The 25827-nt window shown below is 37.3% G+C and overlaps 1 protein-coding gene across 1 annotated transcript in view; it reads right to left on the reverse strand.

Moving 5' to 3' along the window:
• Window positions 1–24771, reverse strand: part of KHDRBS2 (KH RNA binding domain containing, signal transduction associated 2) — a 635142-nt gene extending 610371 nt beyond the window's left edge. The window contains exon 1 of the mRNA XM_046004099.1: window positions 24460–24771. Coding sequence (XP_045860055.1) covers window positions 24460–24550 — 91 coding nt within the window. The 5' untranslated portion in view covers window positions 24551–24771. The remainder of the gene's footprint in view (window positions 1–24459) is intronic.
• Window positions 24772–25827: the final 1056 nt, after the last annotated feature.

Below are 25827 nucleotides of genomic sequence, written 5' to 3' on the forward strand. Positions count from 1 at the left end.
AGGAGGAGGAGGAGGGAGACAAGCAGGCTCCTCACTGAGCAGGGAGCCCGAAATGGGGCTGGATCCCAGGACTCTGAGATCATGCCTGAGCTGACACCTAACCAACTGAGCCACTCAGGCACCCCTAGAAATATTTTTTCTTTTAAAAAAAAGGAATTAGTAACAATTCACAACAGCTAGTGCAGCCTTTGTTTTCCAGTGTCCTGTTTCAAGGAATTTATTTTCTTTTCTCACATCCAGAATTTTCTCCTCCTGAAACATAGTCACCAGCAAAACATCTAATTCTAGGCTACTAAACAGATTTACTTGCTTTTATTAATACATAATGATAGCTTTATGAAAAATAGAAGAGATTCTAAATGAATGTGCTATGATTGTTTAAGTAATAGTGTTTAAGTAGATTTAAGCCACTACAATAATTTCACTCTTTACTTAAGATCTATAATTTCTTTTTACCAAAAGAATAAATATTCAATTCATTAGGGCTTAACTTTCTTCATGAATTTGTCCTTGTAAATTTTTCTAGTCTCAACTGTTTCACGTGTGCCCACATGCTTTAGTTCCATGGAAATACTTACCAGTTTTGAGCTACATCTGAATAAGCAAGAGGATCATCACTGTTTTTCATACCGGCAAAAGTGTACCAGTATCAGTGAGTTGCAACTATTTTGGTGACTCCCATTTTATAAGAAATGTATTAGTACTTGCTAAAATTATACCTGAAATCATTATACACAATGACTTAAAACTAAAGAGATGTATGTATGTTCTTACAGTCCTCTTAGTATAATATAAGAGACCTCTGAATAGAAGACAAATAAACCATTTTCCACTAGTGGCAGAGTTAGCCAGCAAGTGTTCTTAGAGCAGAAAACAAGCAATGTCTTTCCTTACCATTCAAAGTAAGTCACAGAGGGGCGCCTGGGTGGCTCAGTGGGTTAAAGCCTCTGCCTTCGGCTCAGGTCATGATCTCAGGGTCCTGGGATCAAGCCCCGCATCAGGCTCTCTGCTGACCAGGGAGCCTGCTTCTTCCTCTCTCTCTGCCTGCCTCTCTGACTACTTATGATCTCTGTCTGTCAAATAAATAAATAAAATATTAAAAAAAAAAAAGTAAGTCACAGAGTAAGAAAGAACTTTTAAAATCATACATTATTGGGGTGCCTGGGTGGCTCAGTTAGTTAAGTGACCAACTCTTGGTTTTGGCTCAGGTCATGATCTCAGGGTCAGAGAGATAGCCCAGGTTCAGTTCAGAGTCTGAGAGTTTCTCCCTCTGCTCCTCCCCCCTCACTCATGCACAGACTTTCTTTCTCAAATAAACAAATAAATAAAAATCTTTAAAATCATATATTACCCATCTGGTCTATAGGTAATAGACTAAGAATATATTAATTTTTGGAATTTATTCATTTTAATCCAACAAACATTAATTCTAAGCTCATGACCACTATATTTTATATTTGGTGGCACTAAATAGCCCATGAATTGGAGGATATTCTGAAAACAGGTAACAATAAGATTTGTCTCTATCCCAAGTTCCCATAAATAGCTAATCAAAGGCATGGGCACGTACTAGTGTTTTTCACTGAAGTATTTAGATATGAATATCTGGATAGCTCTGGAAATACAGTACTTTTCTAGTACAAGACAACAGAAGTAAGGACTCAGGACTCCACTGTGCATTTCTATCACTTATATCAATTAAATCTTAAAAGTAATTCCCATTTTGTTATAACCAGACATATGAACTTCCAGTGAAATTACATTAAAACACATTCTGAAATCCTAATTTCATGGGGTTTGGACAGTTTGTTTTTAGCCAGGATTGTTTTATCACCTTGGTGTATTAAAATCCAGCCCAGTAGTTGCATCATAGTTACACTTGATAAGTATCTGCTAAGTTAGATTATTAGCATATATTTAATATACAAAAGCACCTATATGTATATGTAATATACAAAAGTACCTATAAGTAAATGAATGAACCTCAGTAGAAAAATAAGCCACAATATATAAAAAATAGATTAAGAATTTTCTCTAGAGAGAAAATGTTCTCTAAAATCAAATATACATAAAACTGGTGCCTTAGTCTGCTTTACCTGTCACACTGACATTTCATCATGCCTACTTTTAGAACTTGCAGGCAAGCAAACAAAAAGCAAGAGATCAAAGTTTAAGTATAAACATAAAACTTGTATGAAACAAACCTGATATTCACACACTGCCACTCACTGAATTTGCCAAGAAAGTTTTCATTAGTAACTTAGAAATTTATATTTGCATTTTCTACATCAGTTGTAGTAAGTATATTTTGTTCAACCTAATTTTCAAAAGCACATTCAGTAGTATAAAATTTCCATAAATAAACTATCACATTTACTTTCTGGAGAAATTTCATAAATTATTTTTATAAATGTATAATTTAGCATTTGAGAATGTCTTTACAAGCTATGTAGCTAACATTTCTTCTTATGAAATCGGGCATCCTAAATAATAACATCTATCTCCTAGATTCTCTTAGTTACTGTTCCATATTCAATACTTTACAAAAATGTACACCAAGCCTTGGGTTTAAATGACCTCTCTAGTCATTGTTCTTATATCTGTGCCCACAGAGTAATATTTACAATTAATTCATGCACTAAGACAAGTTGTTCACAATTGTGCAAGTCAGAAATTGCTTTAATTTCAGAGATAAAATCTGAGCCCTCAGGATGAAAACCATAGGCCATCACTGTCCTATTAGCAAATAAAAGAACAAAGGCAAGCTTTTTTCTCAAAAAGTACAGTCAAATACACAGCTACATACATAATGCAATAAAAAAAAAACCAACAATGTATTATTTCTCAATTAAAGGAAATCTGAGGGACACCTGTGTGGCTCAGTCAGTTAAGCAAACAACTCTTGATTTTGGCTCAGGCGGTGATCTCGGGGTCCTAGGATCTAGCCCAGCATCAGGCTTTGTGCTCAGCAGGGAGACTGCTTCAGGATTCTTTCTCTCCCTCTGCCCTTCTCCCTACTCGCTCTCTCTCTCTCACTCTCTCTATCTAAAATAAATAAATCTTTTAAAAAAATAAATTAAGTCTGACTAAAAATGACAACTTAAGTGGGCATCTAGCCAAATAAATGAAATGATATTAACAATATATACTCTTCATAATCAGCTAAAATCAGGTAGTTAAAAAAAAAGAGTATATATAAGAAGTGATTGAGTCATATCGCTTGCTGAAAAAATATTAGCTGGAAACTTTACTATGCTTCCTTTATGTCCCAGATTTTAATGCCAGTTTTAAAAAATAATAATTAACAGTGTTTCAGGGACCTGCTCTCTTGGTAGGAACATGTCATACCAAAAAATGCTCATTGCTCATTCTTGTCATCAAATACTCTAAGATCCAAAGACATATATTGGTATTTTTTGACAATGCACTAGATTATAGTTGTTATATTCATTTCAGAAGAAAGACAGTTTGTGTTCACGCACTGATTCTCACATGTAACTTGTTGGCTTCTTGAAGCTACCCTTAAGGTTCTGACAATACAAAAGATCACAGGGAGGCTATTCTCTTCCTTTATGGCCGTCTCCAGCCTTACATATGCCTACAGACCTTTTTGCAAGAATCCACACAGAACTATTCACAGCTTTCAAGTTATCTTATTCTCACTGTGAAATGTGATAGTGGATTGGCTTTGTAATTACTGAGATAATTATAGTAGAAGTTTATAACCACATAATTCTAACTTTACTGATTGGTCACCTTGCCTTTTCCTTTCTTTTTTTAATCTACATTTTTAGTTCATTAATTCCCTTATCATCCAATTTACTGAGCCTATCTTTTTTCCTGTTCCTTATTAGAAAAACTGAATCTTTGAGTTGAAAAGGAACTCAAAGATTAAGTGTCATCCAAGGTTGTACTGTCTTTCCAGAGATCCCACAAATACAATTTCTCATGACAAAGAACTGAATAGCAAGTGTTTCAAGGTCCCTACTCCTACTCACTAATCAGACCAACAATTTCAACGACTTAATATGAAAATAAACTCTAAACACAATAGATCCAATGGAATAATAACAGGAAGTTTGTACTTTGGCTAGTATTGGTAAAAAGAAGGATATTTTTTAATGAGCTGGGGTTCACAAACTACCAGAGAAACAATAAGCTAAAAGTTTTACCTGAAACACTGTTAAGTAAACCAAGAGAGATAACAGGCGTCCTTGAAAGTATTTGTGGTACAATATACACTAAAACAGTATTTAGACAGAAAATGAGCTTAATCGATCTTGCCCATACGGTAAGCCATCAGAATGATACAAGGTAAGGTAAAACAAACCACTAAAATAGTTGTCCCCTGCATACCACCCTGGCCGAACAGCAGCTGTCTCCTTCCAGCTGCAAGCCAGCTTATGCTTCCACCTTGATAGGAATAAACACCAGCACTACTATAACATGTGTGTGCATGTGTGAGTTCATATCCCTCCCCTAATGCCATCTGTGTGTATACAGACTTGTGTTTATGTGTGCCTTTTTTGAGACATATCATTAGCAGTTAAATTAGACTCCTCTAAATTTAACACATAAAAAAGGATCAAAAAGTATGGGATTTTTTTTCTAATAAGAAAATTAATTGAGGAGGGATTAAGAAAATGAATTATAGTTAAATGTTATATTTTCAACTGCACTTAGTTTAACCAAACTGAGAGTCTATAAATATTACAATAGTCAAATGAGAGACCTTGTGACTGTTACACAAAAATTCTTTTCTTATTTTCTTTCTCAATTAGGAGTATCTTCTATTCACCAACTCGCAGCAGGCTTTCGACTCCCAGCAGCAAATGGAAAGGCAAAGTGTGGCAATGGTCCTTTTGAAACCAAAAGAAAAGACTGTCACTACCAAACTTACAGCTTTTCCCTTTTGAATACAAACATACTATTTGAAGTAATTCATTTAGCTTTTTGTACAGGCACCTTGTGTAACCTTGCAAGTGGTGATTTGTAATGTGGCAGGCTGTTATCAGGCAGCTAAAATATTTTGCCTCAGTTCAATAAAGAGCAGTATTATTCTAAAGTTCATTCATATAGAAACATTTCAGAGGAGGTACTCTCCAAACCTCATTTGTGTTTATCAATTTGTTGTTTTGGGTGGGGGGGGGCAGGAGGAGGGTGAGTAGACAAACCTTCTTCCTCCTTATTTAGCCAACTCTTTTCTAACTGACAAGGGATTCTTGCATGTTTTGTCTTAAACTGATAAAAAAAAATGGATTAAATAACAATCCATTGCATTATCCCAACCGAGGCATGGTAGTGTCTGTGCCTGCCTAATTTCCTTCATCCTTTCAACATTAAGGCACACCTGCTGAACTTCCAACAGCAAGGGTCTATACATTTCCTGCCTAAGGGCTAGCACTGGCTGTTAAGGGTCTGCTTTTGGCCCCCAAGTGACAAGCATGATACTTCAAGAAATAATGCTCCCTAGGAGCTACTTTCAACCAGTAACTAATAGGATTCGGTGTGAAATCCTCCTTCATCCCTCAGCATGGATATAGTTTACGCTGGCTTCCAAAATTTCCTGGTGTGATTAAGCATCAGTTGCCTCAACTAATAATTTGCTTTAAAAAAACAAACCTTTTTTTTGACTGCTTCCTTCATGTCCAACTTCCCCTTGAGAGCAGCTCCAAAATAAATTACTTGAAATCTAATATTTTTTCAAGGTCTATTTCTGGAGAAAATTGTAAGACATTATGCACACAACTATTGGTAAATAAGTTTGGACTTCACCCAAAAAGGAATACAGGACAAATCCAAAATACATACTTATTCTAACATAACATTAACAATGAAGATGTCAACAGAGCATAGGACAAACTAAAAACTGTGTTCTTTGTCTTTTATTTCCATTTCTTAGGATTAATAGGTTTTTAAAAAGAAACATTTTAAATAATAGTGTATATTGTATAGGCATTTTAACTTACATATAATTATAATTAGACTCACCAGCATTCAAACAAGGAAAAAATCCTAACTCTTTAGAGACAAAAAAGTTGCTCTGGCATTTTAATTCATTTCCATGCTGACAATTATCTAGTAAAAGTAAGTCCTACGTTCAAATCCTCATCTCAGGGTCTGCTTTTATGGGAACCCAAACTAAAACATCCCAAGAGATTGCTATTGTCCTCGGACCAGTTCTATTTTCCCTTAGTCCAAGTTATTTTAGTTGCAATTGGAGCTATCTTAAATAATTATCAGAAAAGTGTGTATCTTGCACAAATTCTGGAGTTTCTCAAGGAAACAAGGACAGCTGGGCCCCTTGACATTCTCAGAAAGGAAATTCAGGAACTTATCTCTCATACTGGCCTCACTCTGTACATCTGTTTTGTTCTGTCTGAAGATTAGACCTACAATTCCAGAGTTTACATTTCCTCTGTACTAGGAACCAGTTCAAACTTGTTGGCTTCTTCCCAGTTTTAATGCCAATTTCTTTCCAGAAGGAGTTAGGTAGCCACTCTTACCCATTTGGTTGCAGCCAGGTGAACAAGGGTCTGTAACACAGAGCACTAAGAAAGGGACTGGGGTTTTAAGAGAACAGGGGTGAAAACAAATTTAAAGACGATTCCAAAACATCAATATAATAGTAGGTATTAGGGACTAGAAAGCAAATTACATCTAAGAAAGTTGTACTTATTTTTTCATTTCTAATTGGGAGTAGTCAAAATGAGCTACTAATGCTAAACATTAGATGCATCAGAGACTTTATTCTCTCCTATTCACTCACTGTGAATCTTAAACTGACTAATGTTGTAAAAGTTTGATACATATATAAAAAGACAGTTTATATCTCTTTGTTAATATATTGCTTATACACTGTTAATAAGGTTTTTATACTGTTAACATAAATCATACACTCTAACATACTGTTAAGATAAATATCAAAAACCATTTTCCTTTGTAGCAACATAAGGAATTATTGTCTAACATGATGAAATTTTTAAAATATAAGATAAAATGAATATTCATGGGTCATCTAACCAAAATCTCCATTTCCAAGGACATATCAATCTATATCCTTTGAGGAAAACAATATAGTTATTTTTTTCTTTTTCTCATAACTTCCCTTTTTTTAAAAAAGGATTTTATTTATTTGACAGAGAGAGAGAGATCTCAAATAGGCAGAGAGGCAGGCAGAGAGAGAGGAGGAAGCAGGCTCCCCGCTGAGCAGAGAACCCTAGTAGGGCTTGATTCCAAACCCTGAGATCATGACCTGAGCCGAAGGCAGAGGCTTTACCCACTGAGCCACCCAGGCGCCCCATTTTTCTCACAACTTTCTATAGGAGGTTCTAAATAACCCCATGGGAACACATTTTGGTACTTCACAATGTTATATCACTTGATAGAATCTAAATCCATTTTTATTCCTGCCCAAATGCAAACAGAAATTGTCCACTGCATCTCTAAACCCCACAACGTGATCATTTTCCTTCAGGGAGTTGCTTTCTTGCCCATATAAACACACTCCCCCAAGAATTACCTTGTCAGATGCCAGCACTGTTCTAGTCTGTCAGTCTGGATCATTGTTAAATCTTCCTTTTGGTTATTAGTGTTGACATGATGAGTACCTACGTGTTTACGAAATGATAGTGGTTTGGTACCTATGCTTTAGGGATTAATGTAAAGTCACCAGGCACTTATAACCTTGGGCAATTTCAAAAACTTTGTCACATTTCAGGGTGATAGCAATGCTGGCAGTTACTATGCCACTGACGATCAAGAGATAATAAATGGGCTATCACTGTGGATGTAGATGTAGGTCTCCATTGTTTGTCTACCAGTATACCTTTCTCACCAGGGTAAGGTTGTCAATTCTGTACAATATATTGTTTCAGTACAATATGCTTTTTTCTTGAAAAAATAGGAAAGGAATATAACCTATTATCTAAAATTATATGGTCTTTTTAAATGACATATTTAATGTGTACACTAGACCCTACTGTTTTGTGATACTAGAACCTACGCTGCAACTCAAGACAGTGCAACTGCTCAAGTTTTAATAGCTATCACTACTGCTCATAAGCAGCAAATACCTTCCATCTTTATTGGTAGAATGCTATACTTGTCAGGTTCAGTAAACACCAAGACCTCTAAAATGGCTGGCTAGTCTTCTTCTCAATAATAATAAGAAAAGCATATTTTTATTTCTTCAAGGATCATGTTCTAAATTATGAGGAAAAAGCAAACATTTCATAAAGTTACACGTAATTTTATTTCATTTTTTTAAAGATTTTATTTATTTATTTGACACACAGAGAGATATCACCAGTAGGCAGAGAGGCAGACGGGGGGGGGGGGGGGGAGCAGGCTCCCTGCTGAGCAGAGAGCTGGATGCAGGACTCGATCCCAGGACCCGAGATCATGACCTGAACTGAAGACAGAGGCTTAACCCACTGAGCCACCCAGGCACCCAAGTTACACATAATTTAAAAGCACAGTATAAACCCATATCATGCTTAGTAATTCTAAGGTAGTCATTTCTTTTTGGTAGGGCCAATATTGTAAGGCAGTTCACATACTTAAACACTATGATCTTTTCCTATATTTCATGCATTTAAGCACTATACAGTCATCCTATTTACACTCTATCTTTCAACACTTAAACACAATAATGAGCAAAGGAAAAGCTTTTCAGCAAATGATACTAAAACAACTGGGTATCCAAATCTTAAAAGAAAAGGAAGCACTGTGACCCTACTTGACATGATATAGAAAATCACTTCTATTTCTACTTACAGGTTAAAACCATAAAGCTTCTAGAAGAAAATATTGAGATCTTTGGTACCTTGAGGTAGGCAAAGGTTTCTTTGAGGGAATACAAACAACACTAAGCATAAAGAAAAAAATAATAAATTGGACTTCAGGAAAAATTAATAACTTCTTCCTTTCAAAAGACACCTCATATAAAAGCTAAACAACATACCGGGAGAAAATATTTGCAGTACATACATTTAACAAAGGATGAAAATCCAGAACATAACAATAACTCTCACAACAATAAAAAGATCAATAATCCAAATAAAATTTGTCATAATTACAACGAATTGTTTCAAATAAGAGAATACATATAAATGGTCAGAAAGTACATGAAAATATGCTCAGCAACATCAATCATCAAGGAAATGCAAACAAAAACCAAGGTTAAGTTTAGAACTTGAAACCACTAGAATAAATGTTATTAAAAAGACTGAGAACTTCAAATGTTGGCCAGGAAGTAGAACAACTAGAGTTTTCATACATCACTGATGGAAGGTGAAATATTTCAATCGATTTAAAGCAATATTTGGCAATACCATATAATATAAGGCTAACTACACATAGACATTCTAAGACCCTGCAATCTCACTCCAAGTAAAGAGAACATTTGTTCAGCAAAATAGTGCACAGGAACATTCGTAGCAGCTTATTCATAATACAGTAACACCGAAAACAGCCCAAATGTCCATCCACAAGGGATTGGATAAACAAATTATGACATACAATGGCACACAACTCAGCAAGAAAAAAAAAATTATTGATAAGTGCAAAAACATGGATGACTTCAAAAATACATTGATCTTAAGAAGGAAGTGTACATAGTCTATTATTCCATTTACACAAAGTTGAAGAAGAGTCAAAGTAATCTAAAACAGTAGAAAACACAATACTGGTCAGCAAAGGAAATGAAGATTAATGGGAAGGGGTGGTAAGGAAAGTCTCTGGGCTGAGGGAAAGAAATGTTCTCCATCATGCCAAGACTATTGCTTACACAAGATTATACAATTATCAAAAGTCATCAAATTGTATACTTAAAAACTGTATTTCACTGTTTATAAAATTTGCCTCAATTTCTTTAAAGTAAGCAAACCAGGCAAAGTAGAGTAAAGATAAGAATCTTTACTGATTTCTGCCATGGGATACGTACTGCATGTACCCTTGCATAGGATTCATGAGATGATTGGTTAAGCTATGATATAGCCAATAAGAGCCTGCCTGTTTGATAGATTAGGAAATACAGGTTCAAGAGATTTAGAAATTTGCTCACAGTCACAAAGCAAAGAGATAGCAGATCTGGGACTCAAACACTAGTATTCTGACTTCACTTGATGTGTTCTTTCTGCTGTAATAGTACTCAAACCTGTTTTACTACATTCCAGACTAAGAAATGACCATACATACACACACACACAATAAATGTTTCAAAAGGAATGTTTAACCTTAAAATGTATAATTAAAATTTTGCATAAGCACATGTTTTCTTTCAGGACCAACATAGTATTTTCTCCGGTCCTGAAACGAACTCCTGTATCTTTTCACTTTATAATGTTACTCAGTATGGAAAAATGCTCAGAGTACAAGTTTTAAGGATCTAAGAGTACCGTAGATTTAGCACCCATCTTATGCTCATGGTGCATCATAGCTTCACTGATTAGAATGAAAGTGGTAAATTCCCATATTGATGGTAGAATCACATATTCAAGGGGGAAAGTATATCTAGAAAGGGGCAATGGTCAACGAAGTTGTATATGCCAACAAGTCAGTAAGAACAGTCAAAGGAAACAACAGGTGCATGCAATGGATTTGGGCTAAGTTAAGACTCAAGTTCAAAGACAGCCTGAGAAAAAGGGGATTAAACTGACGATTTTTTGATATGAGATGTAGTTTTGCATTAGGATGGTCCATGTAATGCTAAGAAAAGGAGCAAGGTGGAAGCAGAGGGAATGGGAAACAGAGATGATGGAGCAGTCAAGGAATCACATTGTAATTTAAAGTGAGCAAAAGAAACAATAATGCTTGGCTGTCATTGTCTTGTTAGCCTAGAACTATTAGTGTATTTTACACATGAGGAAAAGAGGCATATAGAGGTGAAAGTAACTCACGCAAAATAACACAGAGCTTTAATTATAAGACTAAAATTGGAACCTAGGGAGTCTAGTTCCAGCACCTATGCTGTTAACCACTACCCTTAAATGCCTCTCTCCCCCACATATGTTAAACCGTACAAAATTGCTATTTTTAGGTTAAAATATGTAAATATCTTTTATTTCTTATAGTTCGACAAATTACTCCTAGCTCTTCTCCTCTACGAAGCTGAAGTTCCTCAACGATTTTTCCAACCTCATTCTCTCATAGCCTTACTATTCGCTCCTCAGGTTGAAGAAATTTGAGATTTTCTCCATCACCTTTCTTGATTTGTTCCTTTTTGCCAAATCCATTAGAAGAAATTTATATAGCAGCAATGTCCACAATAGCCGAAATATGGAAAGAGCCCAGATATCCATCGACAGATGAATGGATAGGGAAGATGTGGTGTGTATATACTTCTGCCTTTCAAAAGACACTTAAGAAAATTAAAATTATATATATATAATACGTAAAATAAAATTTATATATATGAATATATAAAATAAAATATATAATATATAAAAGTATATAAAATAAGTAGTGCAGTGGAATATTATTCAGCCATCAAAAATGCAATTTTGTGATTTGCAATGACATGGATGGAACTAGAGTGTATTACTGCTATGCAAAATAGGCCAGTCAGAGAAGACAAATACCATATGATTTCACTCATGGGGGAATTTAAGAAACAAAACAGATGAACAAGGGAAGGAAAAATAAAATAAGATAAAAACAGAGGGGGAAGTAAACCATAAGAGACTCGTAACTATGGGGAACCAGCTGAGGGCTGCTGGTGGGGAGAGGGATGGAGTATGGGGTAACTAGGTGACAGGCATTAAGAAGGGCATGTGATGTTATGAGCACTGGGTGTTATATGCACCTGACAAATCACTAAATTCTACCCCTGAAACTAATAATACACTATATATTAATTAAGTTAAATTAAATATTAAAAAAAGAAATGTTTAATCTTTGTTTTAATTGGCCTATCTGCAGCACTTGAAAACATTAACCAAATCCTTCATCATCCCAATACTCTGACACTGAACTTACTTGATCTTTCCTACCTGTATTCTAGGAAAGTCCTTTTAGTCAACTTTGCAGACTACTTTTCTTTTGTCCCTTCTTATATGCAGACATTCCTCAGGGTTTTATCCTAAATCTCCTGGCTGTTGTACTCCATATCCTCTCCCCCTAGGTGAGCTCCTCTAACTTCCAAAGTCAGTTATCACCTACATGCTAATGAAACCATTATAGGTAGCACATATCTTACTCCAAACCCTACTCTTCAAGTGCATTTTCACGTTTATGTATGTATATCCACCTGAACTCAGCATTAACCTCCTTCAACTTCTAGCTTAATAATTGATTCCACCTTCAAACCAGTCCACAACTGATACCACTATTACGAAGGAACAACCCAGACAACAGCCTTGACCACCCTTATTTTTCAAACCCTCTATCCATTCTGAACCTTTATCTTTTACTTGCTAAATTTCTATTAGTTATGTTCACTTCATATCTCTCACTATCTGAATTCAGGTCACCATAACTTCTCTCCTGGATTGCTGCTTTAGCTATCCAATGACCTGCCTATGTCTTTTATCTGTTGATTCCATTCTCCAACACTGCAGCCACGCTATGCTTTAAATGAAACTCTGATGTCATATCTGCCCTTTTTAAAACCTTTAAATGACTTACTATTGCTTTTCGCATAAATCCAAACTTAACACAGTAGTTTACAGGATATGTGTACTAAGTCACTACCATTCTCATTACACCCACTTTTTTTTTAGATTTTTTATTTTATTTATTTGACACAGAGAGAGAGATCACAAGTAGGCACAGAGGCAGAGGGGGGGGGAAGCAGACTCCCCACCAAGCAGAGACCCGATGTGGGGCTCGATCCCAGGACCCTGAGATCATGACCTGAGCTGAAAGCAGAGACTTAACCCACTGAGCCACCCAGGCGCCCCTACACCCACTTTTCTTGATGCTTTCTCCTTTACTGTATTTTCCAAACATACTTAATCTTTTGGATCTCTTGATCCAATTCCAAAGTTGGGGGGTGAGGTGGGGTGGGTGCAGGAGCTCCCTCCCACACAGCACAAGCAATTCTGACACTATAACCAGAGATAATATCAGATACCACAGGTAGGGGTTTAATCCTACAAGACGGTCCCCTCTCCACTTCAAAGACCAACTGCAGGTCCAGGTTGTTACCTGTACTTCTGACTGACCAGTTATAGGCTGGGGATTCCAATCCTCCCTTCCTTGGACCTGAAGATGCCAGTTGCAAATCTAGGTTGCTACTTGCACTTCTAACAAACTGGCTGTCAGCAGAATTCTCATAGCCTCCTTGAGTTCGATTAATTTGCTAGAGCATCTCACAGAACTCACAAAAACATCATAGTTGTTAGATTACCAGTTTATTACAAAGGAGATAACTCAGGTAGAGCCAGACAGAAGAGATGCATAGGGCAAAGTACTGGGAAAGGTTGAGGAGCTTCCATGCTCGCTCTGAGCTCAGTGCTCTCCCAAATTTCCATGAGTTCACCAACGAGGAAGCTCTTTGACCTAGTCCTTCAGAGTTTTTACTTACATGCTTAAATCAATGGCCACTGGCAATGGATTCCACGCCCCTCTTTCCCTTCTGGAAGGTCAGTGGGAGTGGAAGAGAAAGTTATAGCCATCTAATCACAGGATTAGTTCTGACAACCAGCTCCTATCCTTAGGTAAAGTTGAAAAATCACTTCATTAACATAACAAAAGACCTTAATGGCTGTACTCAGGAAATTCCAAAAGTTTTAGGAGCTCTGACAGGAACACAGAAGAAAAACCGAGTATGTATTTCTTATTATAAATCACAATATCCCATTTAACTTATACTTATTCAAATAAATGTTCTTTTTTCAGGTTTTGGAGGTGTTGTTTGCTGTAGCCCTGTATATTTATAGATCCTTCTTCCCCGAATCTTGGCGATATACTACTTATTTGTTAGACCTCAACTAACATGCCCCTTCCTACTGAAGACAACCATGACTTCCGCAGACTCCTTTACGTGCCCTAGCCAACACTCCTAAAGCATCATCTATTCACTTTATGATTGCATTTTGCAGATGCTATGGGAATTATTTAATTGCCTATAACTCTTTTTTTTTTCTATTATTTATTCATGAGAGACAGAGAGAGAGGCAGAGGCAGTGGGAGAAGGAAGCTTCCCGGCGGAGCAGGGAGCCCAGTGTAGGGCTCAATCCCAGATCTGAGCGGAAGGCAGATGTTTAAGGATCTGAGCCACCTAGATGCCCTTATTTAATTGCCTAAAACTCTTGTTACCTCCCCAATCTAAAGTTAAGTCTCCGATGGCAGTATAGAACACAGATAATAAAAAACAGTGAGCCAAGTCTGCATTGTTTTTCTTACATTACCTATGTCCAGTACATGCTTAACACACACACACACACACACTTATTCTACTCAAAGAAAACCATTTGGCTTACTGCAACTTATTCCAAACACTTAACACTTCCATCTAATTCCATTAAGTGGCCTTTAATTATCACAATGCTTTATTCTACCAGATTTTCCTTATGTGGATATGATATAATTTCCAATCTTTCACCAATTTCAGAATACTAGATAAATGCACAGCCATCTATCATCCCAGTTCATTCCAAAACAAAATCATATAATAAAATGCCATCTGCCTCAGCACACCAAATGTTCTTTCATCTTCACACAATTCCTTAAGGGCCTCCTCTTCCACCAGCTCTTGGATGGATAAAAAGGCAGCTTCTAGTTTTGGGGTTTTTGGGTTTGGTTTTTTTTTTTTTTTTACCCCCTCCCAGAAAGAAAAACTTAAGACTATCTGGAGACATGAATGGTACCTAATTCAACTTAACACACATTTAAATTTCCCACTTAAGTAATATTTACAAGTCCAAAAACATATAAGAATTGTATTCTATTATGTATTCATTCATCTACTGTTTGCATTTTATAGTGTTCTTTTACACGAGTGTATTGCTGCATGTGTATCAAATTCCTTAAATTTGATGGAGAAAATTATTTTAAAAGAAGCAATAAATTCTATAGTAATAGGTATTTAACGCCTCTAAAACTTATCCAAGCCATGTTCTTGGTATTCCCTTAAACCAGTAATACTCAATATTGTTTAATGCTTCAATGTTTGATGGTTGCTTTTTGACAGTCTTTTATATTATAATTGAACATCTATATAACCTCTGACTTACTAAAAAAAAACCAAATTGAGTATGCTACTCTCTAATTTGCCTCTTTATCTTCCCCATATATGGGTGAAGCATTACCTGCCTTTGGAATATAATGCAAGGACCTGAGCCAGGGTGTAGTAAGTTCAATAAAAGAAGCTATTACTTTAGTCATCCTTCTATTCTCAAATTAACAAATTTCTTCTCCTTCAGCCTCTTTACTGAGTTTCTGTCACAGAGGCTCCTTCTTCTGAGTTGTAGCCAGGGCCCATCATTTTCTGACACACAATTCTATAAACCTGCTAAAAATATCTACACTCTAGAGAAAACACATTCATTCTGCTTTTCTATTAGAAGAGTAAAATCTAATCTTTAATATTTTAAAGGAAATAGGCATCAATTGTGCCATTTCTGATAACAGTGTAATAATACCAACCAATCCGTTTCAAAGTTATTAAATCCTAAAACCGCAGAACCTATAGATAACATTTTAATCAAGCCATGTTGCTGAGCTATCTGTTTCTGACCACATGTGAAATTTGCCCACTTCCAAATTTTAAACAAAACCAACACCGCCTCAAGACACCAAGAGAGGACCTATAGCTGTCCTTCTTCCCTAGAAGAATTCGGCAAATATAAGTAATTTTCTTAAAAACACAGAAAGAAAAATGCCTCAGCAAATCACACAAAGTTCTCCAATCACTTTTTGGGATTCAAAAAGAAAAAAAAAGTGGAAAATGTTACCTTGTTCCTTGCCACCTCATCACCAAACGCCCTCAGAAACCATTGTCAATAGAGGACATTCAGAAAATTTAGGCTATCTGAATAATCTTTAACCCAATTCTGTACTTAGGAAAATCTCCCCATTTATAAATTCACCAACCTTTTATATACCATACTTACCTAACAATATTGTGAAGTAATTTCATCCAATAATTGCATTCAGGAACTTATTTTGGAAGTTAATGGCAACAACCATGCTGATCTCCTAGGCACACTTTGCATATTAATATCAGCCCTTCCTTTAAAGCCTGACTAAAACTGTGTCTCTTTCACAAGAGACAGTACCCTGCAATGGTTACATGTGATCTCTGGGTAAGACAGCCTGGGGTTCAGATTTACTATTTATTTGTTGTGTGACTTGAGATAAATTGACTTCCCTAATTTTTCATTTTTCCCATTTGTAAAACAAGGCTGATGGTAATAACTATCACACAGGATTGGTGGATGAGTTAATTGTGGTAGTGCATGCGAAACCTCTAGTACAGTGTCTGACAAAGGAGTAATCTCTTAATAAATGTTGACAACAATGACAACAATGAGGAAGAATCTATGGTAACCATGACCAACAAGAATCATGAATCCCCATGATATCATCGGTCTGTAAAACCTAGCAGATCTTCCCATGCACTGCTATTTGCAGCTTATGTATATACTGAATCTCCCACAGATTATTCAGAAAACAATACACTAAAAATCTACTTCCTCTTCAAATACCAACAGCACATGTTGCAGACAAATGGTACCAACACACATTAAAGTGCATGTGTGATTACACAGTTAAATGTAGTAGAATCCTAATCCAATCCCAAACTGTAGCTAAACTATAAGGGTTATCTATAGTAAACAGACTAAAAATTTGTCATTCTGGTGTTCTCGAATGTTCATTACCTCTCTACTGCAAAATCTGTTTGGAAATAGTGTGCAAGAGACAAAGGAGGATATGCTACAAATGATTTATTTCCCAAAGTAGTTAATGATGATTGAACAACAGGATGCTTGGCTATGCCTTCTCAAGTTTTTAACAAATAAAAGATGCAATCATGTTCATTAACAAAACATAAAATATTGAGAAAATGAAGACGTTATACAGCATAGGTATTTGCTAACAATTTGGCAAACCAGTTATCAACTAGTACGCCATTATTTTTAATAAATCTATTTCTATATCATACTTATTTCATTGAAATTAACCATTTTTGTGAGAAAAAGAATCATATTTCAATCTCTGAATTTATTAAATCTTTCACTGTTTACTGCTTTAAAAAATAAACTGATATCAGAATATAATTCCAATTAAGACACATTTTTTATATATTCAGACAAAAAAAAAGATCAAATCTGGTGTCAAACAAATGAGGGTATAAGAAAAGTGGGCAATATTATAGAGTTATTTCCAAGGGTTTCTAAAAACTACCTTTAAAACTTCTTTCCCTTCAGCTGCTATGGAAACAAAGAGCTTCAATCTAGATTGTATACTTAAACAGAAAAACTAAGAATAATGACCAGACATCACTTCGATCTCAGTTTCAGAAACTGTCTCAAAGCATCTTTGAAATAAGATATTGCACCCATTATCCAGATGGGTTTATCCTGGTCATTCTCATTCATATATATCCAGTTAACAAAATATGAATATACAATGCCTAACATGCATTTACAAGAAAAAAAAATTTTTTAAGGTTTATTTATTTATTTTAGAGAGAGAGAGTTAGAGAGAGAAAGAGCACACTCCAGAGTCAGGGAAGGAAAGGGAGGGGCGGAGGGAGAGAGAGTATTAAGCAGACTTTGCACTGAGCACAGCGCCCACTCCAGGCTTGATCTCATCAACCTGAGCTGAAATCAAGAGTCCAATGCACTTAACTATGCCACCCAAGTGCCTCTCACAGGAAAATTTTATAAAGAAATAAATTACAGGGGCGTCTGGGTGGCTCAGTGGGTTAAAGCCTCTGCCTTCGGCTCAGGGCATGATCTCAGGGTCCTGGGATCGAGCCCCGCGTCGGGCTCTCTGCTCCGCGGGGAGCCTGCTTCCTCCTCTCTCTCTGCCTGCTTCTCTGCCTAGTTGTGATTTCTCTCTGTCAAATAAATAAAATATAAAAAAAAAAAGAAAAAAGAAATAAATTACAATACACAAATGAGTAGCAACTGAATATTACGAAATAAACATAAAAGACTTTGTAAAGTCTGGGCTCCCACTTCTTCTTTATTCATGTCAACCCTCTCTAGGCTTTTCCTCCATTATAACCTCACACGATGCACACAGGCACATTCCTCCATAGCCATGCAAGAATTATCAACTTTGTTCTTCATTATTTTTTTCCAATACTACCTGCAAGAACCAGGGAAGGAAGCTACTTGGTAACACCTGTTCTGCAGACATGAATATAATGCACCACGGCCCTGGAATGGAGCCTGGATGTCCAAAACAGCACACAATCTCAAAAATTTTGAGCCTCTCCTTGTAAATAAGTTTCAAGGCCCATCCAGTACCTGCCCTAACTCCCACATACCTTGCTAGCTCCATAGTCCTTAGACTCAACAAAGACAAGGCAGATTTCCGACCAAATCCCTGCCTTCTCCCTGGGCTGCTCTTTTGAGAATAAAACTTTTCTGCTTTAAACCTGGTGACTTACAGTTTGGCTTACTGTGCATCAGACACACAGATGTGACTTCTGGGTTCAGTAACAAAAGGAAGAAAAAAGTAAGCTGGCTGGTGAGGTATCACAAGACCCAGGAATGAGATGGGAGTAGTTTCCTTAATTTTTCTTGAGCAGCAGATTCATCAAAGTGGGTATAAGAAAAGCTGGCAAACCAGAAAAGTCAACAGAAGCAGACAAAAGAAAAAAAAAAAAAAAGCCTCAAGAGAAGACTGCTAGCCAAAGGACTAGAAAGAGAGCAACCTAACAAGATAGAAAACTTTTAGACAAACATCCTTCTCCAGCCAAATAATACAGAAAGAAAGAAGAAAACAAAACAAAACAAAATAGTGTCTCATGCTCACTCCGTCAAAAAAGGTTAAGTAGAGGAGCCTAGACTTCCAATCTCACCCAAATGTAAAGAGATACATTTTCCCTCTCTGGCTGGAATCAGAAAAAACTAGATGAGGAACAGGGACTTCATTTCTACCCACAGTAAATATGTGTCCTGCAATGGAGGCCATGGAGAAATCTTGGACTTCCATCTTATGAAGAGTAACAAGACGCCCTTCTCCCTCCGAGCCAGGGTGGTATCGGAGGTCTCATTCTGCTGGAATTTTCATCATGCTCCAACAGGAGTGAGGCCTCCCCAACCCTACTGGTGTCCCGGAGTCCCATGTAGGAAGCAGGAACACAGTGCACCTCCCCCTTCCTGGCCAGAACGGTGTCAATGGGTCCCTGGTAGGGAACATGGACTTTGACCTCCACCCGCAGGTGTTAAGGTAATGTCCCCTCTCCTGCTGCTGGCATGGTGTTAGAGGAGGCTTGCCATAAGAGAATATTATTAAAAAGTGTGACACGGTCAAACTTTGACTTTGAGTGAATCACTCTGGCAAGCATAGCTGGGGAGGGGAGAGGACAGATAAAGGATGGTGAGGACAAGAAACAGAGGAGTCATTCAGGAATATGGTAGTGCCTGGAAGCCAAGGGGAAAGCCAAGAAACTGGAAAAAGACCACAGTGGAAACTGTAGCCAAGAGACCTGATGAGAGGTCAGAAAGATTTTATTGGATTTGTCAATTCGGAGACAATTCTGTCTCCTGGTCACTGGTTTTAGGACAATGAAGAGGACAGAAGAGCTGAATGAAGAGCTTTGAAGAGGATAACTGAGAAAGTGAGGCAGCTAAGTAAAGACTAATATTATTGGAAACTTGAAGGAAACAAGGAGTATGGAGAGAGAATATTTGGGTTACTTTTGGCAAGTGAAAAAAATATTTTTTTAAGTTATTCAGATTGGATCAATTACAGGCTACTACAATAAAAGAGCAGAGAGGGAGTTGGAGATACTGCAGAAGGGAGAGAACTATGAATGAGTCTGGAGGACTCGATGAGCATTGGGATCTAGGATCCTGGTGCACAAGTCAGCCTAGAACAAAAAAGAAACATTTCACCTTCTGGGAATGAAGGAGAGTAAGAAGGACTATGGAAGTCTTTAGATGATGGGAGGTTGAAAAATGTCAGGAGAGATATATTCATTTCCTACTAAAAGAGAGCATGAAATCAAGCTGCCACGAGTGAAGGATGTGTGGGTTTATGAGGAGACCTGAGGAGGTTTGGTATTACCCTGGAAAGACATGGGACAAGGGCTAATTAAGCTCAAGTAAAACACTGAAAGTGAGCATTGGGAACATAACGGAACACGATGTTTTAAAAACCATGATTGGAATAATTTTTCATAAGACAATTTATTTCATAATTTGGTCTGTAAGTTCAAATTTCACTCAGCAATGATCCAAAGAGTAAAGGCAGCGCTCATTTTCTTACAAAGCCAAGCTTCAAGTTGAGGTCAAGTCCATAAGACCATTAAAATGTTAAAGAAAATCTTAAAGGCATCATTTTATATTTGTGTAATTGGTTTATGTTATATTTGTATAAAAGATCTATACATGTTTGTATAAAATACTGCTTATATTATCACAAACAGAATTTTTTAAACTTAAAATAACCATGTGGTAGATACAACTTTTTCTGTTTTACAGATGAAAAAACGGAGAATCAGAGAGGAGATAAATGACATATCTCATTTTCATGGTAGACAGAAGTGTCAACACTCTGTCCCAAGTGCTTTGTTTGCTAAAGCAAAGTTTCTGCACTGTTTCATAATTATGTCTCAATTGAAAATCAAAAATACCTTGAAATTTCTTTTTTCACTAATTTTTATTTTTTATTTAAGAAACAAACCAGATTATCCCAAATATACAGGGAGAAAAAATGGGTTACACTGATCAAAAGAAAAGTCACATGAATACTAATTTTTTATCAGATGCTAGTTTTAGACATTATACCAATGCCTTACTTTAATTTAAGAACTCTCTATGCTTTGTGGAAAAAATTTTGAGGAATACAACCTAATTAAATAATGATCCTTACTGAGAATCTACACGTAGTTAAGTCACCACAAGTCAGCATTTGTGATAAATTTATTTCCTGTTCCTCTCATAGCTTTAAAAGTTTTTCTGTATCTGCAAACACGAAAGCCAATCCGAGATGGAAGGCCATGCTTTTCACCCAAATTTTAAAATAGCGCCTGTTAAAAAAAAAAATTAAATATTGGGATATTTGGCAATATTTGACTTCCTTATTCGATCAGTCAACCAAAACAATGATGAATCTACCAATATTTGTGAAGAAGTCAGGTTAGGAAATCTTGCAGACTGGAGAACTTTATAATTCTAATTAAGTCTGGGACTACAAAGAAACCTAAACATCATTTAGTCCAAATCCTTAATTTCAGAGATAATGCCTAGGGCCTGGGGGAAGGGAAGTTTATCAACATTCTGTTTAGGCAAAAGTGGAATTAAAATCCAGGTATCTGGATTCAGTTTAGTGCACTTCCCAGAAGCAGCATAGATATAAATAACCTCATCTAATTTCATCTGGCAAGCAAATTCAGAGGCTGAGTGGAACTTTAAGGATCATGCTGAGTTTGCTGTTTTATTATATTCAAAAGCACCTTCCATAACAAATGGATAATTAAACAATATTATAATCACAGGAGGAAAATTATTTTAATTAATCAAACATATTATAAGCACTCTTCAAACCATATTATTCAAGATCTTTTCTAAGCAACAATCAAATACATAAGATGTAGGGGTTCTCCCATTAGCTTTCACAGAATCATACCTACTGAAAACACATAGCAGAAACAAGTGAAATAAAACAAATTACAATAAAAATAACAAAATAATCAAGAAACTAGTATGTTTAACCCCATGGCCTTATGAAGTAGTTGCAATAGAGCACTGACTTGCATTTATTGCCAATCAAAAATGCAAAATAAATCACTGTGAAAGGTCATTGCTTTACATCACTGACCTTATGTGTTGTGTGTGTGTGTGTGTGTGTGTGTGTGTGTGTGTGTGTGTGTGTGTATTCAGTTCTTCAGAATGATTTTCTGGATATATATAAATATATATATATATTAGCTTCCAGAAAATCATTCTGAAGAACTGAATCATCAGGATCATTTTTATTGCTCACTCAGTCTTGAGACTGTCTGCACAGTACTGACTGAAATGTACTTCAGTGTGCACCTTCTCTCCAAATGAATATCTATGTCAGGTTTATTTATAGCCACTGCCTTCAATCAGTGCATTTCCAGGTAAGAAAAATAAAATCATCTCAACATATTCTCCTATAGAGAACTGAAACAAAATCTGGAAATCCTGGCAAATGGCCTTTGAAAAAACAATGAAAGATCTATAATGTAAAATGTACATTAAGATTATTAGAGATTCCAAAAGGACACTCACCTTATACTCTTTAATAAGTACATATAAAGAACTTAAGGTAGAAATAAAGAATTAATGTAAAACTTATGCATTTTTTTGCATATATTTTTATATACTCCAAGATTATAATCATCACCTCCTCCATTCTCTTTTCCTCATTATGATTTCTCTGAAATTTGAACACCTCTCTTTGTTTCTTACTTAGATGTTTTTCTATTTAGGAGCTTTTTCCTCCTAATTCTTTACAAAAGCGGGACATGCTTCCCCCTACTGGGAAAAAATTAAATTACAAGGTACATTCAAACATGCTCCTAAGTATCAAGAAATCAAGTTTCTGGGAACGACAGAATGTTAAGGAATCAAAGGCACAGCCTTTTCTGGCTGTTTCATCCGCCACGGAAATACTTATGCACTCTGCTAAGAGTTTCTCATATGCATTTCTTTAGTGTGGTGGTTTTGAAACATACCAACTCCACTAACTTCTCATCAATGACTGATGAATTAATCATTGAGCCTGCTGTCCCAAAGAGAACTCCAATTAGCAGGTCAGAGAAAATGATCAATTTGTAACTTTTTTTTTTTTTCATTTTAAAGACATTATCAGCGTAATAAAGATGCTTCTGGAAGATATATTGAAATAAATGATTTCTGAAAGCTTAATTGCATTTTAAATCATTTTGAACAATCTTAAGCATTTATTAACTCATTAATTGTCAATATTCCTATTTTTTATGCATTTATCTTTATTTTCAATAAAGTAGAGGGAGAGCTTCATTTTTAAATTGACTTTACTTTTCAACTTAATTTCTATTATTTTCATTCAGTAACCAAGATAGTAGTCGGCATAATCGCTTTTCACCTTACCAGATCCTCTGGAAAACCAACCTGCTCCTTGCAGCAGTTTAGTCGTTTCACATGTTCAAGATTTTGATTATAAAGAAAAAAAATAACTTGGACTTCATTGTGCTATAAATACCCTATAAATAAAAATTTTAAACAAACCAAGTGGTTATTTGAATTCTACATGGAGGATTACAATTTTTCCTTCCATGTACAACTAGGTCTCAAAAAAGAAAACATTTCTTTTAATGCAGAAGGTCCAAGGAAGAGGAAGTTGTCACTTTTAGTTTTGCTATAGGTAAGTCCATAACAACCTAAGCTACAAAACTGCATTGTAGTCCATTTGATGATAAAGCAATTCATTATTAATGAAAGATTCATCAAAAAAAAAATCTGGAGTTGTTTTTAAAAAGGCATGTGTAGATAACTACACATATTGTATCTTTACCAGATAGATGGCATTATTTCAAGATGAATAGAGTAATTGGGCTAATATTTCTGTCATACAGAAGTTTGTGTGCGTGTGTTTAAACAATCTTTCAAAGCAACGCAAAAGATAAGATATACACGTTCCTCTGGGAATGAAATCTCCTTTAAACATTACAGGTACAGAAAAGAAAATCCACACTTGGTAAAACAGTTGATCAGTTGTGAAGTGTTCCCAGGGACCAGTATCTCTCAGAGTGCCCAACCATCACACTTCAAATAAATTGATAAGCACTTTAGCCTTTGCCACATTCACAAACATTGACGAACATGCATAGTTTTAATCTAGGTTAATTCTAAGACTTTCCATAGGAACGGCTGTAATTAGATAAAGGGTATCAAAATCACTTCCGAAATGCAGCAAAAGAAAAAAGAAAAAAAAAATGCTGATTTGTAGCTAAGAAGCTCTTAGAAAACCACACGGATCACCATTTACTCCCAAACTGATTTCCCTTTCCTCTGCAAAGTGAAAATATCCCTGTTGACCGCGCCACACTTTATGGTTTCTCCATCAATGATCCTAACAGGTCACATCACTACTGCCATTACGTCTCGTAGCTTTGGTCTTCCCCAAATTAAGACGTAGAAAAGGAGCACTGCTCCCCGCCCCAAGAACGGGCTCGGTCCGCCCGAGCTCTGAAGCGAGCATCTTCAAGGGACAGTGTCTGCGAAGGAGACAGGCGTCCCTCCCCAACTTCACTCCCCTAACCAAGCCGCGGGTGAGAAGAGCGGCCAGTGGTTTGCGCCCATCTGTGGGGGCAAGTCCTACCTTCCGCCAAAAGGCGCGATGCATGCACAAAAGATGGATCCAGGCTATCTTTCTCTGCCATCAGCTCAGGCAAATATTTCTCCTCTTCCATAGCGCGGACTTCGGACCGTCCCCTGCCGAAGCGCAAGGTTCCGCTCGCTCGGACGCAGGGTCGCGGGGCAGCGCCTTGTTGTGGCGCTGCTCCGCCTCCGCCGCGGCAAGGGGATCTCCGCGCGTCCTCACTGGCCCATGCACCGAGCGACTGCGACTCCCGCCGTCTGGCTCCTCGGCCTCGCGCCCACACCTGCGGGTCTCTTCAGCGGTCCCTCTCTCGCGCCGAGCCCCGGCTCACAGCGGCGGCCTTAACTGGAGAGGCGGGAACAAGGCGCGTCCCACCTCCGCCAACCATTCATTGGTGGTGGCGCCCGGAGAGGCCGGGCCCCCGCGAAGGCTGCGGACTCTCATTGGGCCTCGCTGCACGTCGGATGGCCTGACTGGCAGGAGGCCGCTGCAGAGGGGAGGGCCGCTCAGAAGGTGCAAGCGCTTTCTTCTTGCAGCCCAAGCTTTCCCTGGTTATTAGGCATGCCCAGTTGTGTGGAGCACTCTGTCTTCGGCTGAGGTGCAGAGAAAGGAGAGAGCGGGAAAAGCCCGTTTAGCAGAGGAGCTTGGGTCCAAGACAGCAGGGGAGATGGAGATGAAGAGTGAGAGGCTGAGGGAATGAGGAAGCGCCAGGAAAAGTACCAGGAAGGTAGACCGGACTTCACCTGCGTCCCTAAGGTACAGGTGTCCCCTCTCCATCACGCAGCTCAGACGCACTCCAGTGTGCAAGAATCAGCAGTGCACCCGGTCTGGAAATATGAAGACTGCATGCGATCAGCGGCTGATATTTTCCAATGAGCCTGACCTACATCTCGGGGACGCAGTAGGATGTTCATTGATAAAGCGGCTCTGGGGCGATATTGTACAGCAACATGCTTCCAGTGTACAATCATTATGGTATTGACTTAGTTCTGGTTTTCCTCCTGTCCATCCCGTGCTCCCCCGATCCCTATCGATAGGAGAGGTTCTGGGAGGGGGCTGAATCTTAAAACTAAAGAACAGTATAATCAGTTAGCTACAGTTTGTGAAGGAATTGGGAAGACAAGTGGAAGAAGAAAGAGACTAGAAAATAGGTATCCACGGTTGCTCTAATTTCCCCCTTTCTCTTTATTTTAGATGTGACAGTGTGTTTCACCTGGTGCTGTCGCTGAGCTACTTTGTATCTATCTCACCTCTATTTAAAGGAGAGTTAAACCCTCCAGGTATCACCAACACCTGAAGCAGTGCCCATCCTTCTCTTAGTAATGGGGCCTGAAAATACAGCTTGTATGCTTTGAGTGTTATAAAACA

This window comes from Meles meles, chromosome 5, assembly GCF_922984935.1.
Source record: "Meles meles chromosome 5, mMelMel3.1 paternal haplotype, whole genome shotgun sequence".
Taxonomy (NCBI): domain Eukaryota; kingdom Metazoa; phylum Chordata; class Mammalia; order Carnivora; family Mustelidae; genus Meles; species Meles meles.